This window comes from Nannizzia gypsea, genomic scaffold (genome assembly GCF_000150975.2).
Source record: "Nannizzia gypsea CBS 118893 supercont1.7 genomic scaffold, whole genome shotgun sequence".
Taxonomy (NCBI): domain Eukaryota; kingdom Fungi; phylum Ascomycota; class Eurotiomycetes; order Onygenales; family Arthrodermataceae; genus Nannizzia; species Nannizzia gypsea.
Genome location: NW_003345195.1, coordinates 283398 through 308997, shown reverse-complemented (window position 1 = coordinate 308997; position 25600 = coordinate 283398). Strand labels below are relative to the sequence as shown.

General features: G+C 49.3%; 9 protein-coding genes across 9 annotated transcripts; 3 read left to right on the top strand and 6 right to left on the bottom strand.

Moving 5' to 3' along the window:
- Positions 1-200: 200 nt before the first annotated feature.
- On the bottom strand, positions 201-512 carry MGYG_07404 (hypothetical protein; the record flags this gene model as incomplete). The annotated part of the gene is made up of 2 exons (XM_003170113.1): positions 201-391; positions 467-512. 2 exons carry the CDS (start codon positions 510-512, stop codon positions 201-203), a joined length of 237 nt encoding a protein of 78 aa, XP_003170161.1.
- Positions 513-1255: 743 nt separating this feature from the next.
- On the top strand, positions 1256-3556 carry MGYG_07403 (hypothetical protein; the record flags this gene model as incomplete). The annotated part of the gene is made up of 1 exon (XM_003170112.1): positions 1256-3556. The coding sequence occupies one exon, from the start codon at positions 1256-1258 to the stop codon at positions 3554-3556; it is 2301 nt and encodes a 766-aa protein (XP_003170160.1).
- Positions 3557-3894: 338 nt separating this feature from the next.
- On the bottom strand, positions 3895-4289 carry MGYG_07402 (hypothetical protein; the record flags this gene model as incomplete). Its single annotated transcript, XM_003170111.1, has 3 exons — positions 3895-3921; positions 4085-4156; positions 4230-4289. The coding sequence occupies 3 exons, from the start codon at positions 4287-4289 to the stop codon at positions 3895-3897; spliced, it is 159 nt and encodes a 52-aa protein (XP_003170159.1).
- Positions 4290-4699: 410 nt separating this feature from the next.
- On the top strand, positions 4700-5608 carry MGYG_07401 (small COPII coat GTPase sar1; the record flags this gene model as incomplete). The annotated part of the gene is made up of 4 exons (XM_003170110.1): positions 4700-4718; positions 4873-5016; positions 5101-5466; positions 5568-5608. The coding sequence occupies 4 exons, from the start codon at positions 4700-4702 to the stop codon at positions 5606-5608; spliced, it is 570 nt and encodes a 189-aa protein (XP_003170158.1).
- A 1657-nt stretch (positions 5609-7265) lies between these two features.
- Positions 7266-8652, bottom strand: MGYG_07400 (serine/threonine-protein phosphatase PP1; the record flags this gene model as incomplete). The annotated part of the gene is made up of 4 exons (XM_003170109.1): positions 7266-7361; positions 7435-7734; positions 7968-8369; positions 8473-8652. The coding sequence occupies 4 exons, from the start codon at positions 8650-8652 to the stop codon at positions 7266-7268; spliced, it is 978 nt and encodes a 325-aa protein (XP_003170157.1).
- Positions 8653-11284: 2632 nt separating this feature from the next.
- Positions 11285-14315, bottom strand: MGYG_07399 (leucine Rich Repeat domain-containing protein; the record flags this gene model as incomplete). The annotated part of the gene is made up of 3 exons (XM_003170108.1): positions 11285-13622; positions 13661-14166; positions 14274-14315. The coding sequence occupies 3 exons, from the start codon at positions 14313-14315 to the stop codon at positions 11285-11287; spliced, it is 2886 nt and encodes a 961-aa protein (XP_003170156.1).
- A 5625-nt stretch (positions 14316-19940) lies between these two features.
- On the bottom strand, positions 19941-20742 carry MGYG_07398 (hypothetical protein; the record flags this gene model as incomplete). The annotated part of the gene is made up of 3 exons (XM_003170107.1): positions 19941-20038; positions 20211-20335; positions 20717-20742. 3 exons carry the CDS (start codon positions 20740-20742, stop codon positions 19941-19943), a joined length of 249 nt encoding a protein of 82 aa, XP_003170155.1.
- Positions 20743-20998: 256 nt separating this feature from the next.
- MGYG_09152 (hypothetical protein) lies at positions 20999-21458 on the bottom strand (the record flags this gene model as incomplete). Its single annotated transcript, XM_003170106.1, has 2 exons — positions 20999-21016; positions 21189-21458. The coding sequence occupies 2 exons, from the start codon at positions 21456-21458 to the stop codon at positions 20999-21001; spliced, it is 288 nt and encodes a 95-aa protein (XP_003170154.1).
- Positions 21459-23161: 1703 nt separating this feature from the next.
- On the top strand, positions 23162-25446 carry MGYG_07397 (lipase 5; the record flags this gene model as incomplete). The annotated part of the gene is made up of 2 exons (XM_003170105.1): positions 23162-24634; positions 24706-25446. 2 exons carry the CDS (start codon positions 23162-23164, stop codon positions 25444-25446), a joined length of 2214 nt encoding a protein of 737 aa, XP_003170153.1.
- Between the last annotated feature and the right edge of the window lie 154 nt (positions 25447-25600).

Sequence of the window (25600 nt, the reverse complement as noted above, 5' to 3'; positions counted from 1 at the left end):
GAGAAGCTGCTCACTTTCGTCGCCGTATCGAGTGACCTTGCGTGTGTACTAAATATGTACGTATCCAGCGTGGGAGCCAGGACTGCACGGCCTGATCAGCGTCGTTATCTGTCTGTTAGTCGTTGTACCATCTACATGTAGAGCTCTGACTTACCATCATCACAACTACAACTTCACCAACATCAATATCAATATCAATATCACATCAACATCAACATCAATCTCTTCTTCGCCATCATCAACTTCTTAATCATCATCAACTTCTTCGTCATCGACTTCGACTTCAACATCAACTCCGGCTCGCCCAAAGCGGTAAAGCGTCCCGCTAACCTTTCTCGGAATCTTTCTTCTTCCTCCGCGAACTTTTTTTCTTTTTCTTCTTCTTTTCTTTCTTTTTTTTTCGCTTTTTAGTTCTTTTTTTTCCTCCTTCGCACTTCAACTTCTCTTCCTCGACCTCCAACTTCACCTTCGACCACCTCCAACGCAACGTCGACCTCACCAGCCAACGACATCTCCAGCACAGAGAAAAGAAAAGAAGGGCTGCGGAAAGCGTCTCGGATCAGCAGAGGCAGAAGGCTGTCGGCTTGCCGTTGCACGTTGCTTCTTTCGCCGCACCACACGTCTACTTAAACGACCGACCGGTCCCTTACAGCGGAAGCACCCACGACCTTCGACCTCGACCTCGAACCCCAGAACAAGGCGCCACAGGCCGGCAGACCAGAGTCACAGACAAGCCGGAGTCCAGAGACAGAATCAAAAGGGGACAGACAGGCAGGCAGGCAGATCGAGCGTCCTACAGCGACCGAATCTAGGCCTTTGTATCACCAGAGAAGCAAAACACCGGACGACGCCAGCTTCACTTCCTGCTGGTCCACCGCATACATACATACACGCATACAGACTACTTCGGGGGCGAGACGCCTGCTTGGCGTGTTCTCAACTTTTCCATATCGACCCAGTGGCCGGCCTCGTCTCTCGAGCATCGACGCCTGTACATCATGGTGGTTCATTTATGACACAACGTTTGTCCTGATGGACATTTGCGTCTCGCACCTTTTCACTACACAAACTGAACACTGCCGCTGGTAGAGACAACAGCTGCCTTTCACTAGCTATCGTCAGCTCCGTACCGGAAGTACCACTGCTATATTTACACCTTTTCCTTTTACTTCACGTTGGCTTTTTGATTTATAAACACGCTATTACCTTCTTCATCTTTCTTTTTTCGCCTTCTTCCTCGAAGAAAGAGAGAATAATGGCAGACACCGTCATGCCTATCATTTCACAAACGCCTAACATGGCGCCAACCGACGAAGACGAGGCTGCTGCAGAGTGTGATGAGCCTCCAGGTTGTCGAGTCAGAGGCACTACCGTCAGATCCCATTCCCACGAACACGCCCCGACCTCCAACAGCAAGTCCTCCATCAGCGTCAACACCTCCAGACCCAAACTCGCAAAGGAGTCACTCCTCACTCGAGCCCTGCTCAGCAGCCCCGAGCTCTCCCCGGCTGATCGTCCAGCTTCCGGCATTACCTGGAGAAACGTCCCGGCTTTCTCTATCAACCCTAACCACAGCGGCCCTTCAACTGCCGAACTCACCAGTGACGGTGAGATGACCACTCCTCCTCGATCGACCACGCCTTCACCACCTCCTCCAACACAGTTCACCCGTCCTCCATGGGTTACCGCCGAACCTACCTCTAAACCCGTCTCTCCAGTTGATGAACACGAGTTGAAGCTGGAAGCTAACTTGGGCCGCAAACGATGCATTACCTTTGCCTGTGCCAGCAAGATTGATCCTGTCGAACATACCCAGAGTGAGCCCATGGCTGCAGAGCCTCCCAAGCGGAAATCGACAATTAAGTTTGCCTGCCCTGCCAGACCACGAGACGTGGATGTCGATATCAAGGCCCAGCAACACTCTTCGAGAAAACCTTCTGCCGGTACTCGGGGCAGCCGATCACCTGCTCCCATGAGTTTACAATCCAGGTACAAGGCCAAATCCCTCGAACTATCCCAGACACCGGGACCGAAACCCTTTGAGCCCTCAGCTACGACTGGTTCGTTGAAGGTGACTGGGCTAGGGAAGTTTGAGTTGTCCGACGCCACCCGATTCCAGGAATTCGGAAGCTCTCTGGAGGATGAAGATTGGCTGAACGAATCATCGGATTACAAACAGAAGATGACTGTGAATGACTGTATGCGCAAGGAGAATGTTATTCGCAAGTTGGGGGAGGAAGTTGAGGCTGAAGCGCAGGAAGAGGCGGAGGAAGCAGAGAATGACGACGACGACGATGAGAATGATGATGATGAGGAGGAGGATGATGAGAACAACGGCGATGAAGATGAAGATGAAGATGATGAAGACGAGGACGAGGACGAGGACGAGGATGAAGAAGATGAGGATGATGGAAACCAAGACTTGTCGGATGATGGAAATGAGACAGACAATGAAGCAGGATTTGGTTCTTCGGATGATGACGGGGAATCAGACTATGCATTCTGGACTCCCATCACCACCGCAGCGACCTCGCACTCCGACATCACCGTTATGCCACCGCCCATGAAGTGGAAAGAGTCTCACGGATCCATCGAATCTCTCGCCAGCCCCAGCCCGCTGGACACCGCTCCTCGCTTTGAGCCAAAGCGTGCTGCCCTTGCCAAGGAGAAGAAGCCAAAGTCGACCGCTCCCAGCCTTCCTGACAGTACCGACTTTGTCTGTGGAACCCTGGATGAAGACCGCTCCATCGAGGTCGCCTACATCTCCCATATGGAGGAGCGTCGACGCCAGAAACATATTCCCATCCCTCAGGACATCGATCCCAGCTTCCCTACCTCTGACATCGAGGATGAGGACGACGATGATGCCGACGATGACGTGTCTGCCAACCCAACAGCTACTCGCAAACAACAGGCCAACGACGACGACTCTGCCGAGCCGCCTCGCGGACGTCGATCCAGCCGAACAACTATCGAGAAGACTTCAAAGGCAGTAGCACACTCCCCTCGCAAACTTTTTGGGCACTCTCCTCGTCGCCTCCGCTCCCCTCCACCGCCTGCCCGTCTACGCTCTCCGCCTCCTTCTCGCCGAACATCTCTCATCAACCCTCCAAATATTGGTACCGGTCCTGCAGCAAAAAGGATAGCAATCGCCCTTGCTCAACGACCAAACCGCACCCGTACTTCTTCTCTTCCACGAACACCTAACCCCTTCTTCGCCCGTGGCTACTCTTCCAACATCTACAAACGCACCTCTCGCTCCCCATCTCCCTGCCCAAAGGCATCCACCAAAACCAAAACCAGTCCCACCCACACCCGTGGACCAATCGACATTGTTGCTGGCCTTGAGAAGAAAAGACAAAAGCGCAAAGAGAAATTCTGGCGCCAACACTGTCGCCGTGCTGCAAAGGACCAAATCAACTCGCGTGACAAGATGGTCCCCGGCCAAGGCGCAGAGCGGATGAAAGAGCTTGGCATCGAAGTCGCTGAGAGATTCAGGGCTTACGGTGTCGGTGTCAACGGTGGAAACGGACCAAAACTCGTCCTCTCGATATAAACGCATTATCGTCATCTCCCTCCCTCTCTCCCGCCTTAACTCCTTTTATCTACTTCACGCCACTGAAATGGGCATGAACAAACGAACCATTAACGACCAACCAAAAGTTAAGAGGTGTTTTTCTATTTTCCTTTTTCTCTCTAGCCCTCGAAGACAAGAATTGACTTCTTCCTATTCCTTTCGTCTCTTGATTATTTCTCATATTTATTTATACTTCATGCTGGATGCTTGATCATTTTCCTATTGCGCAGATCGCAGTGAATACAGCTTCATGATATCCCAGCTTGACATGACTTGGCTCAACTGTTTCAGCTAGCATTTGTTTATCCTTTTTCTTATCATTTTCCTCCCTTCTTCCATTCTTCCTACCATTCTTCATGTCAATACTTTTATCTCTTTTAACTCAACTATTTCCATTCTTCTTACCTTCTCTTCTACTACTACTTCTTTTGCTCTCTCATACTTTACTTATCTCACTCTGCTCTGCATTCTTCTCTATCTATCTCTTTCTACTGTATATACATATACCTGTCTTTTAGCTCTCTCGCTCGTTGTACCGACCGAGACTGGAGTTGAATCCTCCCAGCTGGGGTTGGTCCTCTGTTTAAATTGCATCTTTCTTACTAGATTAGGCGGGGGGTCTCCTTTATATGCTGTTGCTGTTACTACATACCATGCCATGATAACGACTGAATGAAATGACATCATTATTATAATCTACCATATCTACCATATACATCTACGTCTTCCGTCTTCCATCTTCCTCCCAAGGTCAAGTCATCTCCGTCATTTGCCTTACGTGTTTTCCCATTATAGCGCCTCCACGTGACTGGTCTTCTTAACACATCTGCCGTACCAAAAAACCAAAGAAACAGCCAACCTCGAATTTCTTCCCTGCAACAGCTTTGCGCATCTTCGACCGGACACCATCGCACGTCTATCGCACTTCACCACGCTTCACTCGGCTGACACTTCACTGCCGCTGCCCAAGGGACACTCGTTGACCCAGCTATCTCCGTAAAAACAGAGGGTATAGGCACCTCTACACCCGGGAAGCTTCCCTTCGCCTTACATCCTCCCGTTCACACAAAGACATTCAATACTACTTCCACCTTGCACTGAGAGAGCTTTCTCCCGGCCACCATGTGGATTATCAACTGGTGTACGTACTCCATCTTTCCTTTTGTGCGTTTAAGCCGCTACATCTTCGTCGTTTCATGGGCCCCGCCGGGGCACAGAAGCGCACGGAGCCAGCGAGACGAACAAATCCCGTCCCCAAAACCTGTGAACACGTAGGCTGATTCGACTTACTGTAGTCTACGATGTCCTCGCCTCGCTCGGCCTGCTCAACAAGCATGCCAAACTACTTTTCCTCGGTCTCGATAATGCCGGAAAAACCACTCTTCTGCACATGTTGAAGAACGACCGGGTTGCTTTGATGCAGCCGACTTCACACCCAAGTACGTACGCCTTCACGTTTTCAACCTTAGATACCACATAGTAGTAGAGTTAGAGATCAGCAGGCTAATGTATGCATAAAACAGCCTCTGAAGAGCTCGCCATCGGCAACAACAGATTCACCACCTTCGATTTGGGCGGTCACTTGCAGGCTCGTCGTCTGTGGAGAGACTACTTCCCCGAGGTCAACGGGATCGTTTTCCTCGTCGACTCGATGGACGTCGAGCGTTTCCCGGAAGCCAAGGCCGAGCTCGACGCTCTTCTCAACATGGAAGATCTAGCTAAGGTCCCGTTCCTTGTTCTCGGAAATAAGATCGACCACCCCTCTGCTGTCTCTGAGGACCAGCTTAGAGCCGCCTTGGGTCTTTATCAGACTACCGGTAAGGGCAAGGTGCCGTTGGAGGGCATCAGGCCCATCGAGCTGTTCATGTGCAGTGTCGTGATGAGACAGGGTAAGTTCATGATCTGCCTTTTCTACAGCCCTACTCTACCCTACTATACTCTACTCTACAATGCTTGGGCCACGTGCTAATAAACCCGTTCGTGTTATCAGGCTACGGTGAAGGTATCCGATGGATGTCGCAATACGTCTAGATATCGAAAGAAACGAAAAATAAAGAAACCAAACCAAACCAAACCACGCTTTTGCTTCTGCCGTCTTGTCTAAAATGGGAATGAATCGTCGAATGCATGTAACCTCCTTTTTCTGTTTCCAAACATATCATGCGATCAATTTACCCTACCACAGCATGAATGACAGTGAGTTATAGCCTGTAGGTCGGATGGAGCGGTAGAAAACATCTCCACCCGTCCATCTAACCACCTGCTTGCTCACTTACTTACCTACTGGCTTGACTGAACTCCCCTTCTCCCACTCACCCGCCTCCCTTCCCCCCGTTCAAATGTCTCTTAATTAATTTCTATTATGAATCCGTCCAGCAAATCATAGCTTCTTTTGATGATTTTTATTTTCTTGCTTTCTTTTCCTATCCGTTTTTACTTTCCTTCCTCTCGTGTTCACATACATAGCTATCTTTATATAAATAGGCTCGCGGCTCTCTTATATACCTCATAAACAAACCCTATACCTACCTACACGAGTGGATTTGGGCAGATCTACAACTACAACTACAGTTACGGATGGAACTCGAGCTTGGGATGGGTCAAACGTATATTATTCGGTCGGTTCATTAGGCAAACGACAACGACAAAAACAACAACAGACATAAAATAGGGAAACTGAGCAAAGGAGATACAAAAAGGAAAGAGAAAGGCGCAATCACACCACTCGCTCCCCGCAAGCTATCATTCCTTTCTTCCAAACGAGAACGAGCAAGTAAAGAGAGAGAGACGAGACCAGGGACAGATGAGAAAGTTGACGTCGACGCCGTTCGGAAAGGGGTGCAGCAGATGAAACTGGTGAGAAAGGAGGCAGGCAGATAAAGGGAGGAAAGTTGAAAAGAGCAGTGGGTAAGCGAGCAAGCAAGCAGAGAGCAGCAAGTGAAGAAGTGAATTATCCACGCTACTAGCTACTAATATACTGGAGCTGAAAACTACCAACTTCTTTTCCTTACGCCACCTCGAGGGGACAGAAAACAGAGAATGTCATTAAGCTGCCATGCCATGCCACCTGACTGACTTGAAAGCAGAAGAGGAAACCAACAGAGGTAGAGGAGAAAGGAATTTCGCGAAGGTAGTTCGTCAGGGTAAAGTACGTAGTTCCGATCCGTTCACTGCAGCGCTTCATACAATCGTACACGGAAGATATATTGTAGGCAAAAAAAAAGTAGAAGAGAAGAAGAACAAGGAAGTATTCTGAAAAGAAGTGAAGATGGAGGCGAATCGGCGCTGGTGCGGTCTGAGCTGGTCTCGTTCTAGCTCGGTCGGATGGGGATGGGGATGGGAGAGGCGGGGAGGAAGAGAGAGTGAGTGTGCGTGAGAGAGAGGGAGGTATGGTCGGTGGCGCGAATTCTGACAATCAATCGGACGCGAGATCAGGCCGGATGCTGATGTTCGCTTGCATGAGCGAATAGTGTCTTGGCGGCGTGTACATATACGGATATGCAAATGAATTGGTTGTTGAGAATGCAGTGGTGTATCGGTGGTAAATGGTAGGTCTGGGTATAGTGTCGATTAATCGAGTGGGTTGGTGGTGGATGGTCGTCGTCGTCGGTGGTGATGATGAGTGATGGCGCGTATTATCTCCGCCCGAACCTGCTATATGAGGGAAAGCTCGTATGTTTTCTCTTGTTTACTTTTTCTTCTGTTTCCTTGGAGGAGTGATGGGTCTGTTAGGTGCCATGCCTCCGTAGACGTACTTTTGTTTCTTTTCGGCTGGTTTCAGGATCTACAGATGTGCAAAGTTAGCAGTGGTAAAAAAAAAAAAGGGAGATAGTTAGATGAGCGGGGTGAGAGCATACCTGGAACGAACAGAGAAGGCTCTCGTCTACACTCATCATAGCTCCGGCGTTGTCGAATTCTCCGCAGTAGTTTGGTGCGCTGAAGAGCGTGACCAGCTGCCGCTTTGAGAAGAACTCGTAGCCATCCTCGACTACTTGGTGCGCTCGACAGATGAGGTCCATGTCATGTTTCTGCAGGAACCGCGAGACGACGTCGGGGCCAAATGTGAAGGATACACCTCGGTCGTTTTCGCTCCAGCCGGTTATGTCCTTGTCAGGGTCCGACCAGAGGAGATCGCAGAGGAGACCGCAGTCGGGGATCTAGATAAATCAGCAGGGTCAATCGTCGACAGTTCACACTGACGCCATGCATAAAACAATAAAACAATTAAAGCAGAGTATTTGCATCCAGAAACGGAATGCCCGGAGGGGAGAGAATGGTAAAAAGGGCAAGGGTGAGAGTTGAAGAAATTGTCCTCCGGGCATCCGAACGGATGCATGCATATCCAAGTTAATCGTCACACGAACGAGGGGGGTTGGAGGGCCAGACTTACATCTGTTGGACGCATGACACGACGAATCTGTTCCATGGAGTTAAGGTCAGGGCTGAGACCACCGTGCATGGTGAAGATCTTCTCATCGATGATGGCGGCAATTGGGAGACAGTTGAAGCAGTCGGTGAAGGTCTTCCAGAGCTTGATGTTGTATCTTCGCTTGCACTCATCGTAGAAGCCGTAGATACGGTTGATGGAGGCGCACTCGTGGTTGCCACGGAGAACGAAGAAGTTCTCTGGGTATTTGATCTTGTATGCGAGCAATAGACAGATGGTTTCGAGAGACTGCTTGCCTCGGTCTACGTAGTCGCCTAGGAAGAGGTAGTTGGCTTCTGGTGGGAAACCTCCGTACTCGAACAGGCGCAAGAGATCGTAGTATTGGCCGTGAATATCACCACATATCTTTTTTTTTTGCGCAAAGGTTAGATAGGGTACTTTACTTTTCTTTACTTTCTCTCTTTTCTCTTCCTTTTTCTCTTTTTGCGGTGCAGTGCGGAAAACGTACCTTGATCGGGGCCTCCAGCTCCAAAAGTATAGGCTGCGAAATGAAGATCTCCCTGGCCTTGGTGCAAAGATGGCGGATCTCGGACTCGAGCAGCTGGACCTGCTTTCCGGGACGGCTACCCCTCACCTCCAACAATCTATCAATGATCGAATCCAAATCGATCTCGTTTTGGTCCGCCATGGTGTGTGTTGTAGCGGGCTACCAGGACACGGGAAGAGAGAAAGCGAAAAAAAAAGAGAGAAGAAAAAAAAAGAGAAAAATGACAAGACAGAAACCTCCCAGGAGGACAGCGAAAGTGGTTCAAGTCGCGTCAGTCAGCAGTGCTCTATGTGTCGACAGGTGGTCAAACAAGGCGCGTTAAAAAGAGAAATATCTCTATCTCTCTGTATCTGCTGCCTCTGGCTGGCAAGAAGATCCTAACGAGTTGTGTGATTAATAATGATTGAACGAACGAAGAAGACAACAACGCCCAACCGGTTAAACGAACGACGGCGAGGATAGCCAACCAACCTTTTGGGACCGCTACGAAGGTCGACGTAGTAAGAACTGTCTGTCGCCGATATCAAGTAGGGCACGGAGAGGTAGGTAAGAGTAAAAAACTCAGGCCCTGATGGCCAGGTAGGATAGAGGTAGAGGTTAGAGGGAGGTTGTTGTTGTCGTCGAGGCAGACGCAGAGTGAGAGGAAAAATCGAATATCAAAACAGTTGAGATGTAACCAGGAAGAAGATGAAGAGGAACAAGAAAAAGCTATGCCTCCGCCCTTATGTTTTCTTCGTCCGTTTAAATCACCGTTTGGCCCGCTCTTGGGCTCTTCTTTTATGTATGTAGAGGCTGCGGACTCGACTCGACTCGACACCGGCGCCTAACAAGGGAGAAAGCGAAGTAGGTACACGAGAGTACCACTGAAGCCCCCGCGAGCAAGAACAAGACCAAGGCCCCAAAGAAGCTATCGGTTACTGTTTATCGATCGGGATCGGAGACGGATCGCTGGGTCGTGTTCGACGGTCGTGGGCTGCGGGTTGCGGGTTGGAAAATTTTCGTTTCAGCGAACGCAACGCGCAATCGGAAGAAGACGAAGAAGACGAAGAAGCAGAAGAAGTGGCGTGAAGTAAGCAGGCAAGGTTTTTTTCTTTTCTTTTCTTATGTTATCTCTTCAAGGAGGTTTCCTCTAGGCGAGATGGGTTAGGAGACGCGATGGAGGACGGGGATGGGGATGAGCCTGTCGCTGTCTGTCTGTCTGCCTGATGCTGTCTTGCTGCTGGCTCGTCTGGTCTTGATATCCTTAGAGGCCAAAGTCGATGTTGTTGGTTTGTTTTTGGGCGTTTTTTGGTGGTTGAAAAGAAGAAAAGGAGAAGGAAAAAAGGAAAAAGGAAAAAGCGGCTAAGGAAAAGACACAACAACAACAACAATAACAACAACAAGGATATAAGGATATAATAATAATAATAACAGGACTGCTACTAGGACTTATTATGTTACTGTCACTATTACTTGAGATATTACCGGTTTAGTTACGGAACACTTCTACTCGAGGCCAAAGATCCAACAAAAACAAGTGTTATTTTTTTCTCTCTTAGCAAGAACGAAACATCCAAACACGATAGAAGCCAGCCAAGTAAGAGAGCGAGCGAAGAAGGAAAAGAAACCACGCTATGCAAACGCCAGACCAGAGATAGAAAAGCAGAAGAAAAGCAGAAAAGCAGAAAAGACAAAAAAACAAAAACATGCCACCCAGGAAGAAAGTAATGTACAATCGGTCTAAAAGGAAGGGGGGGAATAGATAGATGATATCTAGGGATATTCGGTTATACCTCCTCCGACATGCCCGACTGTAGGTTGTGTGTGTGTTTGTTTGTGTAGTAAGTAGGGCAGCTCAGGGCTCATGGCTCAGCGTCAAGTCATCATTAGTTTGTGGTGTGGGAAAAGCAAAGAGCAGAAACGCAGGACAGACAGACAGACAGACAGGACAGGCAGGACAGATAGGTATTAGGCAGAGGCGCAGAAGGGGAGATGTATAGAGTGTATAATCAGGAAGAAAGAACAAAACATCAAAAAACGCAGAACCAAACACAGTCTTGATCTTGAAGAGGAAAAGGAAAAAGGAAAAAAGCAGCCGGAACTCCGATAAACGTGAACATGCATCCAAAGCAGAGAAAACGCAGCAAAAAAGCAGTAAAAAAGAGCAAGAACCCAAGGTGGTATAAAGCAGGAAGAAGAAAAAGACGATAGCAGAGCATTCCATCCGTCATTCGAGAGCGAGCGCGAGAAGTAAGAGAAGAGATTGATCAATATCAGTTCAAAGGCAAAAAAGGCGAGAAAAAACGAACAATGTCTCGACTGGCTTCGAGCACAAGCAATAAACAACAACTTTTTCTTCGAATCCGTTCATTCGTCATCCTGGTTCTCTCCAGAGAAGTGAAGTAGGAAAATGGGGGGGAGGAAAAAAGACGCTTTTCTATATCCGAAAAAGATAAGGGAAAACCGCAGTAAATATATAGAGGTAAAGAGGTTAAAGTCGGGGGATTGGTAGATTTCGGCTGGGAAATAGTTTCGATTTTCTGGGTTGAGTTGGTTCGGCTGGTTTGATTTCGTCCCCGGGCAGACGGCTGGTACCTGTCTGTTTGATTTGCATTTGCATTTGCATAAAATGAAAAATGATTCATATGCCTCCCAATTTTGGTATGTGTGCGCGAGTGGAATTAAGATTAATACAGTATATGCTTTGATATGTAATGTTGCGATAGTTCGCTTGCTTTGGCTGCTTCTCTCTCTCCTGGGTATAAAATATAGTTGTAAGAGCGTAGTTTTTGCATCAACCAAGAGCCCGGCCACCAGTTACGATGATCTGGCTACTTGTTCGAGCGATCGGGGGTGGAGGTCTTATTGGAGCTGCGGCGGCGTGGTGAAAATCCGGGGCCTGGGTGTGCAGGTTGATGTTCTTGGTGTTGTTGGCCCAGCCCAGGTTGTCGTCACCAAGGACAGTGAGCCAGTTCGTCCCGACTTCATGTTTGAGAGCTTCCAGACGTTGGCGGTAGATGTCCCCGCTGACGTCCCAGTCGATGTTGTCGAGGCCAGTGAAAGCGGTACGGCCTTTGGGCGTTTCAACTTCGGTGGCTGTGGTGGTGGTAGATATGGATGTGGCTGTACCCGGCTTTGGAGAGTCATCTGACGCAGGAGTTGGAGTCCTGGCAGTATGAACAGAGGCAACAGTGGTCGGAGACACTAGCGGCTCCTGCTCCTGCTGCAGCAGCATCTCTCTCGGATTTGGTTTTGGCGTTGGCAAGTCGACGAACGGATCGGGGACAGGCTGACTTCGAACCATGGAACCCTCAGGGAACTTGCTCTCCAGCTGAACAGGAGCAGGAGCAGGTGCAAGCGCAGGTGCAAGTGCAGGCATGGTAGACACGGGCACAGCAGCATGCACAGTACTACTACTACTACTTGTGGTAGTAGTGGTGTTAGTAGTAGTACTAGAAGTATCGTTGGTGCTGAGACCAACAACACGTTTCCTGTGATGCTTCTTGCGACGAGGAGAGGTCACATCTGCTGCGGCCACCGATGAACCACGAGGCTTCACCACATGCGTCTCTGGCGACAACAGCTCTTGATCCACGGCAGTAGCACCAGTACCAGCACCAGCAGCACCAGCTGCAGAGGAAACTGTGATGGGTACACCTTCAGCCTGAGAATCAGCCTGCTGTTCAAACTTTCGAATGACAGGGGCAGCTTCAGGCTCTGCAACTCGCTCGACAAGCTGCTTCCTCTCCGAGTACGACGGCCCCGTGTTGTCAATGAAGATGTCCTCGGGGTATCCGGGCGTCTGTCTGAAGAGGTTGAAGATGGTGACCCGGTGTCCTGGATGAGATTTTGTAAAGGGGTTTCCGGAAATCCAGATCTCGCGAATGTAAGGAATGGCAGTGAGCCGGGCCAGTTCCACGGGATCCGTAATGGCATTGTCACGCAGGTCAAGACGTTCGAGCGAGAGGAGGCGTTCAACGCCGGCTATCGAGCGAAGTCTGTTGCCGCGGAGGTTTAGGGAGGTTATGGCCGGCAGGGGACTGCGGGAAAGAGAGTGCAGCGAATCTATCATGCAGTGGGATAGATTCAGGGATCTGAGGGCCACGAGGGAAGCAAGGCTGTCCGGCACCTCAGTGAAGAGGTTCCAGGACAGGTCAAGGGAGTGCAAGGTATTTGCTACTGGGGCAAGACTGGCTACAGTGACACTGGTAAGGGAGTTATCCGTGAGGTTGAGATGTCTGAGGAAACGCCACTTAAAGGGGCTCAGGCATGTGTTATTGCAGTTGTTGTTCCCGGCGGATGCCGCAGTGGAGGTGGAGGCCATCATGTTGGAGATGCCACGGTCACGGTGGAAGAAAGTGGAAAAGGACTCGCCAGAGTCAGAGCTACCTGAGCCAGATCTTTTCATCTTGGAGGACTGGCCTCGATGATGACCATGGTGATGGTGGTGACGGTGGCTGGATCCAGGCTTGTTTGAGCTGCTGGAGGGCCTTCCCGGAGAGATACTTCCAGCACGGCCGTGCTTCTTCCTGCTACCGCCTGCAGCACCTTCAGACGAGTCACCTCTGAGCATGGCCGCGGAGCTTTCCTTGGGGGGACTGGCACTGGTTCCAAAGACGGTATCACCAAGGGGGGATCCTGGAGCAGACAGAGACTTCCCCAGCTCTGGAGCGGTGGAAGAGAAGTGGCTATGGCTATGGCTATGACTATGATGGCTACTACTAGACGGCCAACCAAGGACTGGAGAAGGCTGAGACTTGGAAGACCTCCGCCTACGCTTGTCAATGTCATCGAGTACGATCCCGGTCAGCAAGTCACCAATATCCTCTAGCTGGGCGCGCTTGAGAGTAAGCGACCTCAGCTGCTCGGCGAGCCTATCCCAGCCAAAAAAGGAGCGAAAGTCTACATCGATGATTTCCAGGGCAGAAAGGTTCTTGAAGGAATGCAAGGGCACCGCGGTATCAAAGGGGAACTCCTCGTAGCCGCTGATAAGCCTGGCACGGTGGTCCGGGGCCAGCCTAAGGCAGGGGATCTTGGTGAAGGACGAGTAGAGGTATTTGAGATCTGCTTCCAGGGCTGCCTTGGCCTTGTCTGACTTTGAAACCGAGTCCCTGGAGGTAAATGCTCCGAGGCTAAAGGAGGACCAAAACGAGCTCATGGTGGACATGACGCTGCGGACGCTGGAAACGGAATGTATCGAGTCTCTATCCCTCCACCGCTGCCTCCTGCACCGCCACGAGGCCGCTGTGGTTTGCTGAGAAAGGAAACGTAGGCAGAGGAGGTTTCGTTGTTGATGTTCTCGAGCCGGATGTTGAGCGGTCCCACGGGCACGGAGAGCTCCTCGAAGCGGGAGAGCAGGTAGAAGAGGTGGTGGGGAGTCAGGGTCAGTCTGGCAGGCCGGACGGAGTCTGAGGCGAATCCGAGTGTTCCCAGCGAGAGAGCTGCGGCGAGCGCAGAGGCAGTCGAGGTGCGTCCTGAAGCGCCATGCTGTTGCAGCAGCAGGTGGTTGTGGTTGTTATGGCCGTTGTGGTTGTTGTTGCTGTTGTTGTTGATGTTGTTGTTGTGGACGGCAGAATTTGACTGGGACGAGGAGAGGTCGACGCTTCTCGACTGCCGCCTCATCTGCATCGCATTCGCGAGGGCCTTTTCATGGGTACGGACGAACCTAGCGAGACTCTACAGAAAGGATATTTAGTTAGCTTTGACGAGGGTTCTCTTCTTCTTCCTTTTTGCCCTTGTTGTTGTTGTTGGTGTTGTTTGTTTGTTTGCTTTTGTTATGGTACCTTTATGAAGAGCTGCCCGTCCTCAGTGTTGAGTTTCTCCATGGCGAAAGAGGGAGAGGGAGAGAGGCCTCGTTAGACACTGCAGCCGGTATGTGTCTTTAAGCAGCAGCAGCAAGGGAGGCTTCTTCGCAGGCGGTTCATATAGATATCACGGGGTAGCGAGGCATGTTTGATGCTTTGCTGCGGTTGCTCACGCAACTCTTCCGATAACGAGGCCGGCGGCAAAGAGCACGACGACGAGAAGTAGAGGAGATGAGGAAGTAGAAGTAGAAAGAGAGAGAGAGAGGAAGAAGAAGAAGAGAGAAAGACGATGGAGCAAAGAAAAAGAGGAGACGACGGTTATATGTCTAACTACGAGGGCTCCTCTCTTGTGGCGAAGGTTGAGGGCAACAAGGTGGTTCCCTCAGCAGTTCACAGGGGCACAGGAGGAGCAGGCGGAAAAAAAGAAGAATAAGAAGAACAAGAGAGCGGACGGCGGACCAGCTGGTGGTGTTAGTGGTGGTGGTTATTTTTTCATGTGCAGGTTTTTTGGGTGTGGATGGTCACCAGGTCCCCCTGAAGCCGGAGGAGTGAGTAAGAGGAAAAAGGAATAGGCAGACCAGACGACCAGAGAGGAGACTGAATGATAGATGGTAGATGATGATATTTATGAGAGATAGAACAGCAGGATAAGACAGAGAGAACACATTTGACTCCAACGCTCGAACTGTTGATGCTTGATGCGTGATGTTTGATGCTTGACATGAACGGTTTTTGACTGACTTGAACGTTTGTTTTCCCTTTTCCCTGCGCCAACGGCCAGCCCAGTTAACTCGGAGGGAATGAAGGAAGAGAACAGGGTGAGTTCTCTCGGAGTAAAAGAGAAGAAGAAGAAGAAGGAGAATGTTGAAGTTGAGGTTGTTGAAGCAGCAGCAGAAGCAGCAGAAGAAGAAGAGAAAAGCGACAACTGCTCTGCCCCCCCTAACGATCCTTTTTCCACTGTCTGCTTCTATTCTCTTATGTACGGGCTTCGGCGTGGGCGTCGGCTCTGGCTTCTCATTGGGCGCTGCAGCTCGAGAGCGAGTAAAGAAAAGTGACAGGCAAAAGGCAAAAAAAGGGGGAAAAAGACGAAGGTTAGAGCGAAAGGGCGCTTAGTTAGTTAAGTTACTTTACATGGTTGGCTGGTTACAGTTATGGTTATGGGTTACTGATAAAGAGATACACAGGCAGATAGCAGATAGAAGATAGCAGATAGAAGATAGCAGATAGCAGAGATAAGATGGAAGACAGACAGAGACGGTGGCAGAGGCGAGACTGGTTGCTGCTGAGCTCTTCGACGATGTCTATCTGGTCTGTATAGGATGCATGGATGGTGTATGGATGTATGGGTGTATGGAGATCGGTTCATGATACGGAGTATTTACGTGCATCCATGCATCATCTCAATCTCGTCTCCTCGTCTCTCTCTCTCCCTTCCGATGTCAAGGCAAAAGAAAGAAGACGCAGACGAAGACAAGAAAGAAGAAAAGAAGAAAAAAGATTAGTTTAGTTTAGTTTAGTTTAGAACAGGCTTGCTTTTCCTCTCTCTCTTCTTGTCTTCTTGTCTTTTCTTCAACATCATCTTCATGTTCGTCGTTTCTTTTTCTCCCACGGTGTCCCTCGCTCGCTGCGTCGTCTCCTGCTCCCGTTTTGCGACCTGGTGGCTGGTGGCTCGGCCTGGGCGTGGACATGGACATGGACATGGAAGACAGACGATAGAGATGGACCAGAGGCTCTGTATGGAGTAGTTGGGTCACTCATCTTATGTATCACTTTTGCTGGCGTCTTCTGACTGTCTTGACTGACTGGCTCACTGACTTCGCGGTACAAGAGCATGACTTGCCTCCCCCTGATGACCATCGCCTTTCTTATTTACTTCTAATACGTCTTACTTCCTGGCCTTCTTCGCCTTCTTCTTCTGCCTTCTTTCTGCCTTTTAACTCTTGCTTTAGAGGACGCCGATGGTGGTTTCACTGCCTTCCGCCTGGCTGCAGCAGGCCAATGACAGCTTTCTCCGGCCATGCGTCTTTGGAACCTCTCATATATACATACATACTCACTGCAGAAGTACTCCTGTACTGAGTAGTTAACTGCCTCCGTACTTTACACAGAGTGTAACTCGCTTATCCACATCTTTACTTATGTACTTACTGGGAAGAACAGTCTTCCGGTAGGGACAAGGTTGATGCCCTCCCCCCTACTTTACTTTCACTTTACTTTTAGTCACTCCCTGCATCATGTACATAATGTATGTATATAGACGAAGGACAAGATGCAATTGCTTAGTGTAGGACGATAAGATAACCAGAAAGCAAGTGGTACGTATACCTAGGTAGTTAATCACTCCGTACTCAAGTTACGCTGCCTTGTCCGGTTAAAGGGTCGGCCGTCCTACCCACCCCGAGATATAACTACCACCGATTTTATATTACCCTACTCACCTAGTTTATCTCCACCTCTCCATCCATCGGACCGTCCATCGAGTCGATAACAGGCAATTGAGGGAGACAGAGAAGACTTTTTTAGTTGGAAGACATCCCACTTTAACAGCCTCATCTTCAAGTTTTTTCTTTCTATACATCGAACATCGACATCTTCTTCACCGCTCAGTCTACGCGCCACATGCAGTGACATACATACACACACACCTGCATACATACATCCTTCCTGTGTGCATGTATAAGAATGTCGACTTGCTTTTTCACCGTCTCCCTATCTCTTTTTCTTATCGATGCATATCTATCTCCTTCCAACGTCCCCAGACTAGGCATATTCCTTCCATCTCACGGCAATTGATGCATACAAGCAGAGTAACCACTTATGTATAAAGTAACCCACTCTGGCTCTATACTTGCAACCTGCTAAAGTAGCAGAGTGCTCCGTAGTGACGTCGACGACGGGGCAGCCGACCTCCTCCTCACTCTATCAAAAGTCGTCTGTCTCTGCATCTCCACTCATGGCCTCCTTCTTCCGCTGAGCAGAGCCGTAAGAGTCGCAGGTAAGTGTGGATGGGAGGAAATATGATATCGAATCAGCTTGCTTTTTTCCATCCCTCTCCTACTTACATACCTACACTAAGTAGGTATAAAGCTCGGGTTCCCTCTTTCTGCCCTTCCTAGGGTCGAACTAGCGAGTTGAGCTAGCCAGTCAAGTTCATATCGTTACTTTGGTTACGGAGTCAACCACTTTCGAGTTCATCTTAAAAAAGGGTGGGAAAAAAAAACTAGTCGTATAGGCCGGGATCCATGCATGCATATACACACACTAAAGCATCAAAGTACACAGGCTCATGCATGCATGCAGGCATCTTCCCTCCCACCTCTCTTTGCTTCTTGTCTTTTTCCTTCGTTGCTTTTTGTGGCCTCTCTCCCTTTCTCACCAGCAGCCAACAGCCCATCGAGAGCGGTCGATCTCCTGCGAACGGATATATATAACCACCGGCTGGTCAGGTTAATTCGCTTCGGAGTACGGAATAGTTACAGGTAAGGCGTTTTTTACTTCTTCCACCTTACTGATGGAAATGCACTCTAAGAAGTTATGCAGGTGTGGTGTGTGTATGTACCGGGTTTCCGTGAAGGGAAGACTGTTTACGGTCCTGAAACTACCATGATCCTAGAGCCAAAACACCATCATCACGCTTAATTATTAAGTAGATGCAGACATCGTGAGAACAGACTTGACGATGGGATGGGATGCCATGGGATGCCATGGGATGGGATGCGATAATGGATGGATGGACACGGCTATTCTCCGCCCTTCAGAAGAAATTTGTCCATCTCTACTCCACCCAGACGGAACATTCTTTGCCATATTTCTCATGACTTGCAACTTGCTCCGTATATACATACTCCGTATGCCGTCAGCGAGTTACGAGGGACCGCTATCTTCAGAGAAAGTCGCCATCGTGAAGAAAGAGAGGTGAAGGCAGCGGCTTCAACGACAACATCCCTCTCAGGGATCATCGTCCAACCTCTTACGTTGCGGGATGCCCATTCGTGATCACAGCCAAGGACTGTTACTGCGTCTTTGCTTTTTCACCCTGTGCAGCTCCTCAGGGCTCGGCGCATCGACTCTTCCTCCTATGAGAAGACGGACGCCACTGTTCAGCTAGATGTGTGTACAGCGTACGGATAGCTGAAAATCTGTCAAAGACAGACAACCACTGATGATGGAGAGACGTTGAGCCACATCCAGCTGAGATGTAGATGGAGATGAGCATGATGAACATGAGAGCTGAGGATGAAAAATGAAGTTGAAGATGATAACCAACTGATCAGTTAACTAGTTACCTAGTTACTAGTTACTTACTTATGGAGTACTTGATCGCAAGAGCTCTCGCAGATGATGCCCATGTCTCGGACTTTCTTTTCTTTTCTTCTCATGCGCTGTGATTCTGTGATTTCTTTTCTCTTCATGATCACCATCGCCGGCTCTCTCTCGATCACTCAATTACTCAATCACTCTATGACGCTCTCACTCTTCCTCGGATGGCGCGATCTCGCAGGCTACTGATTTGGTCGACAGGCAACTCCATCCTTCCCACCAACCAGCTAGTCTCCAGAGGAGTTGACCAGTTAGTTCGGTCACTTTAGTCACATACCGTGCTGCGCGTCTCGATCTATCTTGATCCTGTTGCTCGGGAGAGGCGTTGCTCGGTCTTCTGATCTCGTTAAAGGGACAAGCTGACTGTCCCTCCTTCGCCTGGTTCCCACTCACACCTCACATGGCTTTTGGCGGGCCAGTTATAAAAAGAACGTTGCTGATGATGCCACTCGTGGTTATAATTCCAAACCAGATATATGATAATACTCGGCCACTTGGTTATATCGATGCCATCTCATTGGTCTCCCGCATTTTTTATATGATGGAGTTTCCCTTCAGCCTTACCATACTTGACTACGTAAACTAGTCGGTCACTTGGTTAGATACTTGAACATATGTACTCATCATCCAGTGACCAGGTTTTTTTAGTCCGCGGGATGCCGACTTCCTCGATGATGCTGTGCTTGCCATGTGCTGTAACTGGATTTCTCTGGATTCATGCAGCGGTCGACTCCATCTCCGAAACCTCCCTTTCACCGGCCGTCAGGAAATATGTATGTATGTACTCCGTAGATGGATACCTAGGTATGTATCAAGAAGAATATAATACGGAGGACCCGATGTTGCAAGAGATGGAGCCCGTCTCGTTTCGTATCTTCATCTCGTTCTCTTCTCCTCTTGCTCTCCCTCTCTTTTCCTCCCTCTCTACCCCTCCAAACCCCACCATGAAGCCTGTCGTCATGCTCATGTATCTCGCTCGCTATCGTCTTCGTCTTCTTGTTTGTCCTCGTTCAACCACCTTGAAACATCACCGAAATTGACCATCTTGACTTTCTCCTCCCCTTTTGGCTTCTGTGCCTTTTCCTTACCTTTACCTTTACCCCTGAGGAACCGCGTCACAGACAGGAAAGTACCTCTACCTTCGACCTCGAGCCCCTTTCGAACCTTCACTCTTCACTTTGATTAAACCCTCCTTCGTCTCCATCTCCGTCTCCCGTCTTTGACATATATTATTTATTACCCTCGCCCTCCCCGCCCCCCCAAGACAAGACACGGCAGGACAAGAGGCGTTGGCCCTTCTTCCCCGCCGCCTATCATAGGCAAGAATCACCACTCTGGCTTCGGATAGACGGCCTGCGGCATTGCGTCTCCCGCGCTAGGGTTACCATTCATGACGGCCGGATGGGGCCTTGTTCGTCGATTCTCTGGTTCCATGTACATAAGTACATACGTAAACTGATGCGCTGCACATGCGTTTCTACCGCCTGTTCAGCCGCTCTTACCCATGGGCCGGGACCAGAGCAGTAGGTGGTAGATACATGATAAAGAAAGACGAAGAAGAAATATCGCACGAAAGAAAAGAAAAGATGGCCTGACCTTTTTTTGTCTTTGCTCCTCGTCGAACAACCCCGTTTATCGGTCCAGGGATTGGCGAAACGTCATCGTTCATCGTCCCATCCTGGTCACTCACAACCCCCCGGTCGAATTCATGTACATATACACTATGTATGCTTGAGTACGGAGTATGTATGCATCTCATCGCCTCTCATTATTCCTTGGAGGGAGGCGGGGAGGGGGGGAGGGGGCCTGGGAAGGCTTCTAGGGGTGAGCAAATCACAGCAGTCAATCTCCACGGAAACGTCCCAGCCCACAGGGCTTGCCCTCCCGGCGGAATGGAGTCACTCTGTTTGGCCGCTCTGCCTTTTTTATCTTTGAGGGTAGAGAGAGAGAGAAAGTTGAGTTTGGAGACTCTGCCTTTCCCTTCGCCGTTTAACTTACTTAGCATGTCCGGAGTACGGAGTAACTAACAAAAGCTACCAACATAAGACCCAGATCAACGAACAGGCCACTGGTTTGCCCTTCAGTCTCTCTTCTTCACCGACCTTTTGACATCGTACAAAAACGTCATTGTTCATCCTACTGAGATCTCTCTCGATGGCATCATCTCATTACTGGCCCGAAAATTCTCCGTCCAGATCAATGCAACCACGGTGCCGGGGTGAGGACCGTCAGAGGACAGGTAAACAGCGCTAACCACGGAGTACTTGATTGCTAGTTAGCTGGTCAAACTAGATAGCAACTAGTCAGTTAGAAACAGACGACAGACGGGATACCTTAGGACAAGAACCTGTCGCACGGACCGTCTGATTTTCCTTTTCATACTGTCAGGGGTTGTCTGTGCCCTGTAAGAAGCCATCAGTACATACATAGTTAGTGTTCGAGGATGAGCCTTGTTGGCGATAGCGTCGTTTGTCGCAGAGACGTTCCCGAAGGATGCAAAAAAGTGGTGACACACTCGTTTCGTTTCCATACGTATACGGAAAAGTGTCTGGTTGGATTCACGCCTCTGCATACGGAGTGCATATTATTCTTTCCAACCTGCATAACAGCGGCAGCCGAAGGATGAGAAATGATACATATAGATTGCCTCTCCGCATTATATACCGTTGTTTGTGGAGTATCCCTGCCGCTCGACGGCATTAAACTGTTTGATATCCCTTGAGAAAGTCCGCCTTGATCATCGCAGATTCCATCAACATGTTCGTATATTACCGCGGATTGCCCCTCCTCGAAGGTTGAGGATCTGTTTCCCGCGCGAAAACTGAATTCCGCGTGACAGCTCATTCTTTTTCATAAAGATGTGCGATGGGGAGGGGGGCCGGCGCAAACAGGCATATACGTAACTGTGGTATGTATCACACATAGGCGTCGCAAGACAATCGTCAGCTAATATGTAATATACTCCATACGCTGTCGATTATGTCTGTTTCGTATGTGCCTGCCATGCGGTGCACGGAGTATATAAACTATGGTACAAGGGCCGTCTCTGGGCTGCATCGGGGAAGCGAGGATTCTCACGCCGGAGCCTTCGTTTCTTCGCGCCAAGATGCGTAACTCGAGAAGACGAGAATGTCTTGTTTTCGGCTAGAGGTTGCGTATCTACAAAGTGTGTACCACCCCCCGCGATAACAGGCTATCGCGGCAGACGATTGGCATCACGATATCCCCACGCCATGGCTAGTAGTAGCGCGTTAACTAGTTGAGGCTGTTGTGGACAAAGGTGCTATCTTAGTCATCGTATTCGGAGAACGTCCATGCTCAGCTTTTTTTTATAGAGCGGCGGCGTCGTAAGGGCGAGGGAAGGAAGATGGCAATTTTCCGACTTCATCCATCTGGAGGTGTCACGAGGATCCAGGGCATCGCATTGTACCATTATCTTAGATCCTGGATACGCAGTTTTACTTGTGGATTATTATCCAGTGCATAAAAGCACATGTAATCGAGCATATTTTGATAACATTGAAAACTGATGCCGACAAAAGATGTGATCCATTGGCCCCAAATCCTTCAATAGTACTTTAGTAGAGAATGAAACACAAACACCAATCAATGACCTAGAGCGTGAAAGAGCCTAGAAAGGAAAAAGCAGGATTGGTTTGATGTTGGAGAATATTTTTGACTTCCCACCACATGTGAGAGCTGAGGGTATCAAGACAAAGTTAGGCTGGAAATAACACAAGCAAAGTAGCTGGTTACCCGGTTACCTTGGAGCTCTACTGAGCTTTGTAACATGTTCGATCTCTATTTGTATCAGGTCGAAGAAACCGTGACACAGGCTGGAGTAACCAAGGCGCATGGCTCACCAACTAGTGAGTTCCCCAAGATCATCTGCCTCGTGGTCACACTGGAACTTGACTTCAATAAAACACCTCAAAAATATGGCTGCTTTTCTCTTGCTCATCCCTCACACCACCTTCAAAAAAGGACTCATTTTTGAGGAGCTCTAATGTGGCTTGGGGCTGATACTATACGAGTTCGCTTAACGAACGTGGAGAAGTAGCCTCAGGCTCATCTTGTGCTTCTTTTTCGCCGCTTTGACTTGAATTCCAGCAGTTTGTTCGCCTCATCCTCATGTTATCTGATCGCCTTCAGCCTGGTTTCAACCTGGTGATTCGTTTTCTCGAGGTCCAGAGCTTCGGGGCTGCTTGGTTGCCTCTTGCTTCTTCGTCTTCTTCTCTGCGAGGGACGAAGAAATATGTACCAAGGTAAAAGCAAAAACCAAGAGATAAAAATAAAAATAAAGATGATCAGATAAGACATGATGACATAATATGTTTATCATTACATCAGCATGTCTTACTCAGCCATGACGTCGTTGGTTCGAGGCGGGCTTTGGCATCAACCAACAACTTCGATCCGTCCGAGTTGCTGTCTCAGTATACCCATCGTTGGAGATGTCGACATCTTTCGCTCATGAGGACTAGCCGATGACAGCGATATAATGGTTTTCTGCATGCGGAGTCCTCCCCGCTGTAGTCATTGGAATAATGTCGACATCCATAAATTCAAAGTCGGGTGAGCACGAGCTCCAACACCATGCCACCGCCGATGGAGATGCAAATGAGCCACATAACCTCCCAGATTACCGGACAAAGTTCATTAGTTCAGAGCACCTTCAGCAGTTCAAAAAGGCTCTCGATGCACCGGAAGCACTGTCCCTCACTGCCGTGAACGACTGGCGGCCCATCAATCAACGAGTACGAAGGCCGGCTAATGGCCGTAAACTAAGGCGACGACGAAAGGATGAAACTAGAGAGGGATTCGTCTATACACTGCTGAAATGGCCGTTTCTTATATTTGTTTTGACTTGGATAGCTGTGCTGAGCTTTTGCTATCTCCTCACCCGCTTCTATATACTCGTTTACGAGAATCTATTTTCCTGGAAAGGGAAAAGACGCAGATTACGGAAGGCACTTCGATCTACGGACGAATACGAGAAATGGAAAAGCGTAGCAAAGGAACTGGATACATTTTTGGGGAATGATGTTTGGAAGGAAGACGACGAGTATGCTTACTACAACCATGTTACGGTTAACGCTGTCGTTACACAGCTACAGGACTTGAGGGCGAGGATCCAAGTTGCCACAGACGAAGGCCGTAGCCCGGAAAGAGAGCACGCGGTCGAAGAGCTTCGTGCTCTTCTCGAGGCCTGCATCAAGAACAACTTTGCTGGCGTGGAGAACCCAAGACTCTACAGTGAAACCTACTTTGGGACAAAGCACCTCGTTCAACAGTTTATCAACGAAGCCGAGGCATCCTTGAAGATTTTGGTTGAGAATAGAGGGTTACAGGACCATGATAAAGCGCTTTTCTTCAAGCACCTTGACACAAACTTTGGTCGAACGGCTCTGTGCCTCTCTGGAGGAGCCACATTTGCCTACTATCACTTTGGCGTGGTTCGGGCCCTTCTAGACAATGGGGTGTTACCTGATATCATATCTGGAACATCTGGAGGTGCCCTTATCGCTGCTCTAGTTGCCACAAGAACAGATAATGAGCTGAAACAGCTGCTTGTTCCCGCTCTTGCACACAAGATCAAAGCCTGCCGTGATGGTTTCTCCGTTTGGGTGAGACGATGGTGGCTCACGGGTGCCCGATTTGATACCATGGACTGGGCGGAACAGTGTAGCTGGTTCTGCCGTGGTTCGACAACGTTTCGAGAAGCGTATGAGAGGACAGGTCGCATTTTAAATGTATCTTGCGTGCCGTCCGACCCTCATTCCCCAACCATCCTGGCCAATTATTTGACCTCCCCCAACTGTGTAATCTGGAGTGCTGTCATTGCATCTGCTGCGGTACCAGGCATTTTGAATCCTGTTGTCCTCATGATGAAGAAACCGGATGGAACCCTGTCACCGTATTCCTTCGGCCACAAGTGGAAGGATGGCAGCCTTAGGACAGATGTTCCCTTGAAAGCACTAGATATCCATTTCAATGCTACTTTTCCCATAGTCTCACAGGTAAGTCTAGATAGACCAGGCGGCATGCTACCCGTCTTATTACCGAGTGATTCACTAACAAGGTCGTACAGGTTAACCCGCATATCAGCCTCTTCTCTTTCAGCACTCGTGGCAGTGTTGGCCGCCCAGTTAGCCACCGCAAAGGTAGAGGCTGGCGTGGCGGCTTTCTTGGTTCTGCCATCGAACAATTTATCAAGCTCGACCTCACAAAATGGTTGAAGGTTCTCAGACGCCTCGAACTGCTCCCCCGCCCGCTTGGACAAGACTGGAGTGAGGTCTGGCTCCAGCGGTTCGGTGGCACTATAACCATATGGCCTAGATCGGTTTTATCTGATTTTTACTACATTCTATCAGATCCATCCCCGGAAAGATTCGCCCATATGCTACACGAAGGTCAATCAAGTACCTTCCCTGCAATTCAATTCATCAAAAACAGAATGAAGCTGGAGAATGTTATACGTGAAGGTTACTTAAAGTATACTTCTCCTGACAGGAATCCCAATGCTACGGACTCCGGAATCCGACGAAGGCGTGTACCTACCGGGTCCCAGTCTGAACGGGTTATTGAAGCTGCGATCAACGGTGAACAAACTGTCGATCTGTTAAGTGATCAAAACGTGAACGGAACCTATACTTCTGATGAACAGTATACAACAGATGAACATCCCGGGATGGATCCAAAACAGATACCCTCTCCTCCCAAACGTCGTGGTAGCAGTATTATAGAAGAGCTGAAGCGGCAATCTGCTGTGTTCTTCGGTGATGATGATGACGATGACGACGACGACGGTGCCGCAACCCTAAGCGAGTGATTGACAAATAGCCTGCCATTAGTTACACTAAGTCACCGCTTTCTATGATCGACCGGCCTGAGCCAAACCTTCCGCCGCCCACGGCAAACCCTGCAGCAGTTTGCCTGATCTGGGTTTATCTTTAGCTTTCCAACGACACGTCGTACTTGCTTAT